Raw genomic sequence first — 13,727 nt, forward strand, 5'->3', positions numbered from 1 at the left:
CTACATGCTGTACAGGAATGTAGTGTAACCAAACAAACAATTTTCCCCCTTAAAGGGTGCCACTCACACTCTAGTTCACAAAGGTTTTTACTGACAAGAGTCACTTAAGCCGGCAACCGACAAACAGATCAGATTTAAACACTCAAGACATTCACAGGGGTACACAACCAACAACAAGGCGAACTGATCACTGGCTCACAGTCGCCTCGAACTGCAGGAACACAAACTACTTGTAGGCCAGCTGGTGTTGATTGGTGAGTTCTGGTTGGCAGGTTCGGTAGGCTCCTCGGCCACACCAATCAGACGCCAGCAAACAGCAACCAGGAAGTGGGTGGTTCCAGGTCCAGGGGAACCAATCCTCGACAGGTGCTTGCCGTGGGGATTTGCATACAGCTCAGAGAACTCCAAAACACAACTACTCTAAGGCAGCCAGCGGCGGCCGTAACAAGAGTTTCAGGGTCCTGTTTCAGAAAGCAGGTTTAACAAACCCCGAACTCTGAGTTGACTATCAGTTCAATCAACTCTGAGGATGTTTATTTATTTATCATACATGCAGCATGATAAATAAATAAAGCATTCATCAATGGATCTCCTGTACAATGATTCACCATGGTGACAGGTAAAGTAAAAGAAGCAGTAATATAATCTGGGTTGGTTTTCTCTGTGGTAAAGTGCAGAACGTACTTGGCAGCAATAAACAGTGAATACATTTTTACATCACAGAAAAAAACACAGATGTAAATAATAAAATTAATGATGACTGAATTCCATTTAGCTGCTTCAGTTTCAGGGTCCTGTTCATGCTGGCTCACTGTCATGACTGACTGGGACACTTAAAGAAAACAGAGTCGTCTTTAACGTAACACTTACATTTTACCTCTCAGTCATGGCAAGAGCATCCCATTGGACCTGTTCTATTATGGCAAAAATCACTATATTTTGGTCAATATTCAGATCACAATTAATTAACACGATTAGTCGTTGACTTTAGAAATATTTTTCAAAATTAAACAGTGGATTTCCTTAAAGTTTAAATACAATTCTACTGAAAATCAAAAAGTAAATGTAGTAACATGTTCAGTGGCATCACGGGCTTCACCGTGTCCTGTTATTCTGTTTTCTCTGCGTGATACATCAGAGTTTTGAACGTGCTTGATGACCAGCGACACACTGTCTGTGTGCATGCTGTCATATGCTTATGACTCTCTCCTGACTTATTTGAATGAGTTTAGGGTCTGCCACAGTGTGAAAGGATCGTCTAACAGCTGAATTGGTTTTAACTTTCTTGATGACAAAAAGCTCTCTTCCCATCATCTTTGCTCCAGCTGAACAAATATGCCACATAACACACTGGATTATTAACACGTAAAAATGAGAACATCATTGTGAAACAGAATGTGTCACATTTGTTTTACCTCAATTATATATTTTCATTGAAAGACAAAATAATTAAAAATTATACTGTACTAATAAGCCACTTAATTATCCTTAAAGTATTTGACTTTTTTTCAAATGGCAGTCAGCTGTGATACCCTGTCACTGGCAGACTCAGTCTGCATCAAGATCACTTGATGCTATTTATGCTCTTGTTTTCATTTCCTGCACATGTTCAGAGCAGCGTTCTGCAGTGACATGAGCAGCAGGACTGTATGAGCAACAACCAAAAAGCTGTTGAGTTTTATCAACACAGATCTACTGTTGAGTGTTTCACTATGCATGTTTAGAAAGTGTTCCTGTTCCAAACTGGCTGTAAAGAGAACTTTCTGTGAGAAAAGAAATCAGAGAATTTTCCACAATGTCAACTATTAATTTTACTGTTACTACAAAAGGTCTGTAACACAATAGATGTTTTTTTAATAGCAGATGTTTTGAATTGTCACAGCAGGAAGAGCACAGGTTAGTAATATAATAATAGTGATGGTTTCTATGTCAAGTGTCCCAGTAAGTCACAAGTCAGCATGAACAACACCAGGACGCTGAAACTGAAGCAGCTAAATTAATCTGAAATTTAAACTCAAGGCCAATTTAATAAATGTAAAGAAAAAAAAGACGTCTAAATTTGCTCCAAGAGTTTTCTATCAATTTTGCTATTTTTTTCAGTATCACCAACTTCATCCACATCTCCTGTTATTTCAACCCAGTCAACTACTGTGTCTGCTGAGAGTCGTGGTAAGAGAGCATGTTTGATATCTTAAACCTTCTGCTGCAGAAGAGCAAGAGGCGTGGGAGGAGGAATGTTTTAAAAACTTTTAAAATGTACTCCTAAATTCCTCAACACAGCTCCAGATGATGATGACTGTGTTTTAAACAGGTCTATAAAGACTGTTACACAGTAGACTGTATTCAAAGCAAATGTTTTGACTTGTCACAGTAGAAAAAGGTTTTATTAACAATAATTATGTATCCTTTTCTATTTAATTGTCCCAGAAAGTCATAACAGTGAGTCAGCATGAACAACACCAGGACCCTGGAACTGAAGCGGCTAAATAAACTCAGTCTCATTCAATTCAATTCAATTCAAATTAGCTTTATTGGCATGAATGTGTAACAACAATATTGCCAAAGCATCTTACAAACTACATAAGAACAATCAACCCCATACATTTCATTAAACAAGTAATTAAAGTGTAAAATAATTAAAGCATATGTGTGTTTGTGTAAGAAAAATTTAAATATATTTTAAAAAATTTAATAAAATAAATAAATAAAACATTAAGCATCTCTGTGTGTAAACAAAAATATATTAAAAAGTTAAAATAAAATAAATAAATAAAACAGTAAGCGTGTGTGTGTGTGTGTATGCGTGTGTGTGTGTGTTAAAAAAAATGAATGAGACACTTGTAGCTCATTTCCTGGACCAAAGTGACTTACAATTGCTATATATATCAGAGGTTGCACGCCTCAGGAACAACTAGGGGTTAAGTGTCTTGTTCATGGACACACTGATGGATGTATCACAATCTCACACATCAAAGGCATGTGGATTATCCACTGCTCCATCACCACCCCTAAATTTAATATTTAAGTTCTGTAAATGTCCACTTAAATCTACTCAACACAAACAAATCTGAATGGTAATAACCCGTATTTAACAGAGTCGTCTTTAACGTAACACTTACATTTTACCTCTCAGTCATGGCAAGAGCATCCCATTGGACCTGTTCTATTATGGCAAAAATCACTATATTTTGGTCAATATTCAGATCACAATTAATTAACACGATTAGTCGTTGACTTTAGAAATATTTTTCAAAATTAAACAGTGGATTTCCTTAAAGTTTAAATACAATTCTACTGAAAATCAAAAAAGTAAATGTAGTAACATGTTCAGTGGCATCACGGGCTTCACCGTGTCCTGTTATTCTGTTTTCTCTGCGTGATACATCAGAGTTTTGAACGTGCTTGATGACCAGCGACACACTGTCTGTGTGCATGCTGTCATATGCTTATGACTCTCTCCTGACTTATTTGAATGAGTTTAGGGTCTGCCACAGTGTGAAAGGATCGTCTAACAGCTGAATTGGTTTTAACTTTCTTGATGACAAAAAGCTCTCTGCCCATCATCTTTGCTCCAGCTGAACAAATATGCCACATAACACACTGGATTATTAACACGTAAAAATGAGAACATCATGTGAAACAGAATGTGTCACATTTGTTTTACCTCAATTATCATATTTTCATTGAAAGACAAAATAATTAAAAATTATACTGTACTAATAAGCCACTTAATTATCCTTAAAGTATTTGACTTTTTTTCAAATGGCAGTCAGCTGTGATACCCTGTCACTGGCAGACTCAGTCTGCATCAAGATCACTTGATGCTATTTATGCTCTTGTTTTCATTTCCTGCACATGTTCAGAGCAGCGTTCTGCAGTGACATGAGCAGCAGGACTGTATGAGCAACAACCAAAAAGCTGTTGAGTTTTATCAACACAGATCTACTGTTGAGTGTTTCACTATGCATGTTTAGAAAGTGTTCCTGTTCCAAACTGGCTGTAAAGAGAACTTTCTGTGAGAAAAGAAATCAGAGAATTTTCCACAATGTCAACTATTAATTTTACTGTTACTACAAAAGGTCTGTAACACAATAGATGTTTTTTTAATAGCAGATGTTTTGAATTGTCACAGCAGGAAGAGCACAGGTTAGTAATATAATAATAGTGATGGTTTCTATGTCAAGTGTCCCAGTAAGTCACAAGTCAGCATGAACAACACCAGGACGCTGAAACTGAAGCAGCTAAATTAATATGAAATTTAAACTCAAGGCCAATTTAATAAATGTAAAGAAAAAAAAGACGTCTAAATTTGCTCCAAGAGTTTTCTATCAATTTTGCTATTTTTTTCAGTATCACCAACTTCATCCACATCTCCTGTTATTTCAACCCAGTCAACTACTGTGTCTGCTGAGAGTCGTGGTAAGAGAGCATGTTTGATATCTTAAACCTTCTGCTGCAGAAGAGCAAGAGGCGTGGGAGGAGGAATGTTTTAAAAACTTTTAAAATGTACTCCTAAATTCCTCAACACAGCTCCAGATGATGATGACTGTGTTTTAAACAGGTCTATAAAGACTGTTACACAGTAGACTGTATTCAAAGCAAATGTTTTGACTTGTCACAGTAGAAAAAGGTTTTATTAACAATAATTATGTATCCTTTTCTATTTAATTGTCCCAGAAAGTCATAACAGTGAGTCAGCATGAACAACACCAGGACCCTGGAACTGAAGCGGCTAAATAAACTCAGTCTCATTCAATTCAATTCAATTCAAATTAGCTTTATTGGCATGAATGTGTAACAACAATATTGCCAAAGCATCTTACAAACTACATAAGAACAATCAACCCCATACATTTCATTAAACAAGTAATTAAAGTGTAAAATAATTAAAGCATATGTGTGTTTGTGTAAGAAAAATTTAAATATATTTTAAAAAATTTAATAAAATAAATAAATAAAACATTAAGCATCTCTGTGTGTAAACAAAAATATATTAAAAAGTTAAAATAAAATAAATAAATAAAACAGTAAGCGTGTGTGTGTGTGTATGTGTGTGTGTGTGTGTTAAAAAAAATGAATGAGACACTTGTAGCTCATTTCCTGGACCAAAGTGACTTACAATTGCTATATATATCAGAGGTTGCACGCCTCAGGAACAACTAGGGGTTAAGTGTCTTGTTCATGGACACACTGATGGATGTATCACAATCTCACACATCAAAGGCATGTGGATTATCCACTGCTCCATCACCACCCCTAAATTTAATATTTAAGTTCTGTAAATGTCCACTTAAATCTACTCAACACAAACAAATCTGAATGGTAATAACCCGTATTTAACAGAGTCGTCTTTAACGTAACACTTACATTTTACCTCTCAGTCATGGCAAGAGCATCCCATTGGACCTGTTCTATTATGGCAAAAATCACTATATTTTGGTCAATATTCAGATCACAATTAATTAACACGATTAGTCGTTGACTTTAGAAATATTTTTCAAAATTAAACAGTGGATTTCCTTAAAGTTTAAATACAACTCTACTGAAAATCAAAAAAGTAAATGTAGTAACATGTTCAGTGGCATCACGGGCTTCACCGTGTCCTGTTATTCTGTTTTCTCTGCGTGATACATCAGAGTTTTGAACGTGCTTGATGACCAGCGACACACTGTCTGTGTGCATGCTGTCATATGCTTATGACTCTCTCCTGACTTATTTGAATGAGTTTAGGGTCTGCCACAGTGTGAAAGGATCGTCTAACAGCTGAATTGGTTTTAACTTTCTTGATGACAAAAAGCTCTCTGCCCATCATCTTTGCTCCAGCTGAACAAATAGGCCACATAACACACTGGATTATTAACACAAGTAAAAATGAGAACATCATTGTGAAACAGAATGTGTCACATTTTGTTTTACCTCAATTATCATATTTTCATTGAAAGACAAAATAATAAAAAATTATACTGTATGTGAAGAAGCAAACTGTTCTTCATTACTAACTCAACACAGCTCCAGATGATGATGACTGTGTTTTAAACAGGTCTATAAAGACTGTTACACAGTAGACTGTATTCAAAGCAAATGTTTTGACTTGTCACAGTAGAAAAAGGTTTTATTAACAATAATGATGATCTTTTTCTATTTAAGTGTCCCAGTCAGTCATAACAGTGAGTCAGCATCATAAAATGGGAAATATTTCAGGCCTTTCTTTGTTTTTATATTTATATTTATATAGAAAATGTAAAACAATGTTAATTTTGAAAGGTTCTGAAAAATGATGCCAAATCCTGCTGGAAAAGGAAATCAGCATCTCTATCAAGCTTGTTAATAGATGGAAGCATGAAGTGTTCTAAAATCTGCTGGTAGACGCTGCTTTGTCAACTACTGTGTCTGCTGAGAGTCGTTGTAAGAGAGCATGTTTGAAATTATAAACCTTCTGCAGCAGAAGAACAAGAGGAGGGGGAAGAGGAACATTTACATGTATTCATTTAGCTGACACTTTTATCCAAAGCGACTTACAATTGCTATATATATCAGAGGTTGCACGCCTCTGGAACAACTAGGGGTTAAGTGTCTTGTTCATGGACACACTGATGGATGTATCACAATCTCACACATCAAAGGCGTGTGGATTATCCACTGCTCCATCACCACCCCTAAATTTAAAATTCAAATTCTGTAAATGTCCACTTAAATTTACTCAACACAAACAAATCTGAATGTTAATAACGCATATTTAATGTTTTTTAAACACGTCTGGACATTTTTTTGTGGTTTATCTTGCAGGTGGCTCTCAGGTCGTCGTTACTGTGATCGTCTGTGTAGCTGTGCTGCTGCTGCTGTTTGTGTTGATTTTGATCCTAATCTACAAACGTAAGAGTTATTACCAGTTTGCAGAAGAAACACAGAAAACCACATTTACACCAGCTCCAATGTAACTTACCTGGACAGTACAGGTGGATTAGGTAGCTAGAGAGACTGTGTCTAAATTTGATGAAAAGTGGTGAAATCAATCCATTTTATGTCCTTAAATCTATTTGTTTATTTCTTTTTTGTTCTCTTCTTTTTTGTTCTTCCAGGATTTTCACATTTAATGAACACAAGAAAAGGAGCAGCAGCACAGAACATCAGAGAGGTCAGTGTATAAATGAATGTCTCTGTGGTAGGTGGAACAGATCTCACTGAACAAATTGTGCAAAAGCTGGATTACTCATTTCTGAATGATGCCTGATATTTAATTATTTGGGTTGGAAGTATAAGAAAAAACTTCTTGGACAAAGACAAAAATAATGTAAATAAATATTGGCCAACAAGGATGCAGCATTTTCACTCTTTCAGTGACAAAATCTCCCTTTTTGCTATGTGTGGAGATCCTGTTGTGTGTTTGTTATGCATATTTTACTTACCGTCGTCAGATTTAGATTCAGGTGCACTATGATCTCAGATTACCAACTGGCAAGCACATTTCTTTCCAGTTTTCCTTCAGACTTTCTGAACAGAAACACAGGAGGATAACTTGTAAATGAAATATTCCCTATAAAGTATTATACTGTTACCACATGAGATAATGATCAGAAACCCACTGCAGAGTAGCTACAACAAGATATACTGTATTTCATTTCATATTTATTATTTCACTTGAATGAGAAAAATAATTTGTCTTTGAAATCTGAAATGTACAGATACCAGAGGTAAGTGAGCTTGTGACCGGGAGGCAGAATAAAATCAGGGTGTGGAAAGTAAACCAAACAGTTCTTGCCCTCCCTCATTTACCACCACCGAGGTGCCCTTGGGCAAGGCCCATAACCCCAGCAGACCAGGCTGCAGTTGTACTGGGCAACTTCCAGGTGTGAATGTGTAACAGTGTGAATGTGATCAGGGCCTTCCGGCACATATCAGAAGCCAGCCTCACTCCCAACTCGTCACATACGGACGCATGGTCAAGAATCATCGTTGTCACTTTGTAACACACAGGGGAACCCTTTAGCCTCATAGTTCAACGTAGTGGGGGAAGCCCTGTAGCGCCAGTTTAAGATGGTAAAGGCACGTATATGAAAACACTGAGTAAGGAGGTGGTTGGGGTGGATGGAGGGCCAGAACCACGACTTTGAACCAGGAGAGCGGTGTTCATGTCCCATGTGAAACAAAGTTGTATATTTGTTGTAGCTAAGCGTTGGGAACTTGACCGTGGAGCCCTAAACGTCAAAAAATTACGCAAAAGGGGTACCCAGGGCGGTAAAAGGCGACACCTTAACCAAGCGTCAAAATGTGACACGTCGGGAGTGAGAATGTGTTGAAGATGCTGGTGTGGCACGGGGACAACCGACACAGCTATTGTTCTTTTAAATTTTATTTTATTGAAAGCACCTTTTAAATTGGTTACTCCTGGCTTTGTACAAACCTGTGCTGATGTTTGCACTAGTCTGTAAAACCAAATGACACCACAGTAAAACTAGAGGTCCTGGAATTAATCTTTCCAACTATTAATCTATTTGTAATTTAAATGATGATGTTGAGGATATTTTATATGGTCAGTACTTATTATATGGATTCAACATGATTTGTTCAGACTACATTTTTCATTCTTACTCGGTAGGATTATGTCTACGAGGAGATACAGCAGCCCGTCCAGGCTCCAGACTCAGGAAATGAGATGAACACGATTTATGCCACTGCCAACTTTCCCACAAACCCCTCTGCCTCGCTGCATTACTCTACCATCAACTTCCAAAGCAGCTCTGACAGAGTTGGTGGTGAGACAGTGATCCTCAAACCCAGCTCTGCTGCGTGCGAATATTCTACTGTGAAGCAAAATCCAGCCTACTGTACAGTCAACCAGCCGTCCAGCTCTTCAGAGGATCCTCTCTACACAACAGTCAACAAGCCACAGCAGCACTGAGCAAAGCTCAGCCCTGTTAGGAATTTATGACATTTACATGTATGGTCAAGATATTAAGTCATTTATTTCTGATGTGGTTGTTTACAACCATATTACAGCTGATTATTATCTTATTATTGGTATTGTTTTTAGTTTCGGACGATGGGTAACAACAAATGTTTGAAGAATTATGTTTATGAGCCACGTATTTCAATATTTTGACATTTATTCTCAAAAACGTATTTTGACATTTATGTTTTTAAGTAAATATTTCAACTCTTGGAAGGATTGCAGTGAAGTTTGGTTCAGACATTTACCGTATGTACCTCTCAGGATGAAATGTAATAACTTTGATTTTCATCTGGTGTCATCATCAGATCAAATGTTTATTTGTTCAATCCTTTATGATGAAATATCTGCACAACTAATGACTCATGGGCTTTGTATAGTAAAAGGAAAAGCTTTAATGAAATGAGACATGTTTTGTGTCATACTGTGTTTTATACAGTACAAACAACAGTCAGTGAAATGTTGCTGATTATTTACAATACCAGTAACAGTCTCTTCATTTTATCTCTTACACTGAATTAACTGTATCTGCAGGGTTTGATTTATTTAATTTTAGTGCCATCTGCTGCCAATATTATGACTGACACTGTGGGAGATGACAATGCATGCTGCCACCTTTTCACCAAGACAACCTGTTTCCACAGAAAACATGTCATCAAAATAAATTGAAAGATGCAACTATCACCTAAAAATGTATAAATAGTAACTTAACCTTAGCATGCTGAATATCTAAATAAGATCATATTCTTTTGCTCCACTAGTGCAGTATCCTGTGTAACTATGGGTGCATCACCTTGGCACATTTCTCAGATCAGAATAGAAATTCTCAAAACTACTTGTTCAACCTCCACATCATCTCGTCACCTGTGCACATCATAAAAAGCAATTTCTCATTCTTTTGAACAAATTGCCAATGCTTTGACACATCGATGCAAGTGATTATGTACAATTGTCTGCTGTTACCTACATTATCAATTGCTAATGTCATGCTGATCACAATCTATTATACCAGTCTCTGTTGAAGAGTCTTATACACCAAAACATCTTGGCATAAGTTCATTGCATAAGTTGATAAATGCAAAGCGGTTGACCACGTTGTCAAAAATCAAAGTTAAATAAAGTCAAACTTTATTCATATTGTTCGCATACAAGTATAATTCAAATCAAATTAGCTTTATTGGCATGAATGTGTAACAACAATATTGCCAAAGTATCATATAACAACATACTACATAAGAGCAATCAACCTCATACATTTCATTACAGTTTTTCTCGATTGCTTAAACACATCTGCCCACTCTGACATCACATTTTCAAAACAGTTAACACACAGGATAAAACTGAAGCTCAATGGCCAACGTGATTCATTTTGTTAGCAAAATGCTCTAACACTCACAAAACATTAAAAACATGCAACATAAGCAAATATTTCCATCAAACGCCACAACTTGTGGTCAAATTTATTTTTTCTTTCACTCAATCATTAGGACCACAATGGACAAGAAAATACAACCATCAATATGAAATATTCTACTTTACAAACTCAAATGCATACTGGAAATAAAAAAGCTACCAAAAGAAACTTATGGGTGGAAATACCTTTAAAAAAAAAATATATATATATATATATATATTTTTTATCTTTCACATTCAGTCCATTCGTTCTTGACGATTATGCCACAGTTTCTCATCGATATCGCATTGAATGTTTTCCCTTGCAATGCACCGAGGGAAATACCTTCTTGCATGGCGTATCCATCTCTGGCAGTCCTCTGCACCTATTGCCAGGCAACCAGCATTCATTGCCTCCAGGAGGGGCATCTGCTCACATGGCCGGTGATCATGCACCTTCCACCTCCAAGCAGAGAAGAACTCCTCGAGTGGGTTCAGAAAAGGCGAGTATGCAGGGAGGAATTGCATCATAATACGAGGCTGTGCTGCAAACCATTCATTCACAAGGCGAGAGTGGTGGAAAGCCACATTGTCCCAAATTATGACATATGGAGCCTCGCCAGGCCTCAACCGCCCTCTCTCTTCGGGTGGAATCAGTATTTCTTTCAATGCATCAAGAAATGTGATTGTTGGCTTTCTGTATTGTATGGGCCAATAGTTGGTATGTAGCAAAGGACCCCATCATTGGAGAAGGCAGCACACATGGTGATCTTGGCAGCCCTCTGACCTGGTACTGTGACAGTGGCCCTCTGCCCAACGATGTTCCTCCTGCGTCTCCTCACTTCACAGAGGTTGAAGCTGGCTTCATCCACAAAAATGAATTTGTGATGTGCCCCTTCAGCTTCAAGCTCCATTATTCCCTAAGAAAAATGATCCATGCTTGCAAATAGCAACACAGAGGTGGCCTCTTTTATAGATGTATGAGGACTGACTGCTGATTGAAGAGTTGTGCAAATGAGTTTCACACAGGTGCATAGAGATCAACTGTGATTAGATGTTTTCTTTTTGTTCAGCAATTCAATAATGTGATGATGAAGATCAAGCAGATCCCAGTTTCATTTAGTGTGTCTTAGCAAATGAGCACTTGCTGGTTTAGAAGCATGTTTGGATTCAAATCTTTTCTTCACACTGTGTAAAAGAACAAAGATAAAGAGCAGTTGCACCACCTTTTCCCAACGCTGGAATTAAACCCAGTTCACCAGGGTAAAATCTACACTACCTGGGAAAAGACAACAGCAGGATCTGGTTTCACCTGAACATTATGAGACCAGCAGCTCAGACAGCTCAACAACATGATTATTATAAACTAAATTTCAGAAAGTTCATCCATCCAAAGTTTCCTCTCCATACTGATGAAGGGGAAGTTTCTGCAGGTTCCTTCCTCAGTCTGATCTTCTTCCTCTCTCTGGTTGTTCATCCTCATCAGTGCTGAAGAAGGTCCAGTGGGGAAGGACGCCGACCGGAGACCTGGAGACGTGGGATCAAACCTCGGCTCAGCTTGAGGTACGAGTTCAACCTTCAAGCAAAACTCCAAACAAGCAATACAACTAAACCGTCCCAAATCGCTTTGCGTTCATTTCTTGTCATGAATTTCCGCCATTGTTCATCTGCAACAGAGCTGACCTTCAAGGGAACCTACAGCAGGTAAGTCCAGGTGGGGTCGAGCTAGCTGGCTTGATAAAAGCCAACTCATGCCACATAAAAGTAGCTCATGACACATATTCTCATGCTCAGCTACTAAAAATACCAGAATGACAGCTGAAAAGCTCCATCGTAAAAGCAAATGCACATACAAATTCATTAAAAATTCGTGAAATTGTGACCATCATTAGCACTCTGGTGCTACGGCTAAGGTGATAGCATGGTAAACTTTGATGTGCCATTTTAATGTGCGACAGGTCATGAGTTCAATCCCCAGCTTTGGGCAAGAGTAAACTTGTCACAGCTTAAAACTCGCACACACCTGTATGGTGTTTGAACATGATCAGTTTACATTTACTCATTTGGCAGATGCCTTTAACTTATAAGCATCAATAAAGTAAGTTTAGGGCCACATTTTAAAAATTCTGACGTTATTTAAAAACATTTGCATGGTCACAATCAATCAACAGTGTGATTGTGGAGGTCAGCGCGAAGACTTTCTGGTACTGACACATTGCAGGATGCTCCTTTAATGGTTTCCTCTGCAGCCATTGTTATCATATTTTTCCGTGCATCACACATTCACACACTTAAACACTGGTGGTGGAAGAGGAAGTCAGCTAGTGTTTGCTTAAGGGCGCATTTGCTACCACATTTTACAAACCACCGTTGTACTTCTTCGACATAGAATCAGAATCAGAAAGGGGGGGGGGCATGAGAGTTAGTGACAGTGGGGACCTGGGCTTTGTTGAGTAGGCCCACTGCAATCAGAAAGAAATTGTTCTTGTGGCGCGAGGTTTTGTTCCTGATGGACCGAGGGGAGTGTCAGAAACAGTTTGTGTCCTGGGTGGGAGGAATCGGCCACAATCTTTCCTGCACACTTCAGAGTCCTGGAGGCGTACGGGTCCTGAATAGTCCTGGAAAGTGCCAACCAGTCACTTCCTCTATCATAATCAGAGAGCAGTCTGTGGCAGGATGCAGCTAAAATGTCTCCACCGTGGAAATATTTTATGGTGGAAAACAAAAGCAGTCCATTCACTTGTAATGTCTGCAATGACAGCATTTCACAAGGTGGTAGTAAAATATTTAAAAACATTGAAATTAAGAGTGATTACGGGGCTGTAGAGGAGCAGGCAGAGTGGAGGAACAGAGCTGCCCACGGAGGAGAGAGCCAGGGGCGGTGCCGGAGCTTTTGGACAAATAAACACCCCCAGTCGCTCCGGTACTGAGCCCTTTACCAGCAGGAGGAGTTCAGAGTTACTTTCTTTTATTATATTAACTTTTAAATTAAAATTTTTTGGGATTAAAAAGTTTATTCATCTTTACTTGCGCTTATTAACCTGTCTGCTGCAGTGAGCCACTGAATTGCTCTGTGATGCAACTTCATATACAAAACAGGAGACTGCTTGGAGAAAAGTAAGCGAGGAAGTTGAACTACCTGGTAAGTTCAGAAAATACGTGTCTTTTACTTGACTCCAGCTATCGTTGTGCATAACAAGTTAGCATATCGACACGAACAACATTTAGAAAAACAGCATTTTAAAGATGTTTTCTTGTCATCTTGCTGACAGACCTGACAAAGCATAAACTCATATGTTTAACAAATCATCAATTAGTTAGTTTGGCATCATTGTGATCCGTTATTGCAATTTAACCACAGAAAAATGTTTGTTTTGGGTTCATACCG

The 13,727-nt window shown here is 38.0% G+C and overlaps 1 protein-coding gene across 4 annotated transcripts in view; it reads left to right on the forward strand.

Moving 5' to 3' along the window:
- Window positions 1–13,727, forward strand: part of LOC119885741 (CMRF35-like molecule 1) — a 29,543-nt gene that overhangs the window by 4,329 nt on the left and 11,487 nt on the right. The window contains exons 5-9 of one of the 4 annotated variants that reach the window (XM_038695953.1): window positions 2,101–2,169; window positions 4,351–4,419; window positions 6,787–6,873; window positions 7,080–7,135; window positions 8,597–10,082. The exons of 1 other annotated variant lie outside the window; for it this stretch is intronic. In XM_038695953.1, coding sequence (XP_038551881.1) covers window positions 2,101–2,169; window positions 4,351–4,419; window positions 6,787–6,873; window positions 7,080–7,135; window positions 8,597–8,899 — 584 coding nt within the window. In that variant the 3' untranslated portion in view covers window positions 8,900–10,082. Of the gene's footprint in view, window positions 1–2,100; window positions 2,170–4,350; window positions 4,420–6,786; window positions 6,874–7,079; window positions 7,136–8,596; window positions 10,083–13,727 lie in introns of those variants that run through there. 2 more of the 4 variants (XM_038695955.1, XM_038695954.1) reach the window with 2 other exon arrangements.

This window comes from Micropterus salmoides, unplaced genomic scaffold (genome assembly GCF_014851395.1).
Source record: "Micropterus salmoides isolate LMB-PRFRI ecotype aquatic unplaced genomic scaffold, ASM1485139v1 Ms_hic_scaffold_4, whole genome shotgun sequence".
NCBI lineage: Eukaryota > Metazoa > Chordata > Actinopteri > Centrarchiformes > Centrarchidae > Micropterus > Micropterus salmoides.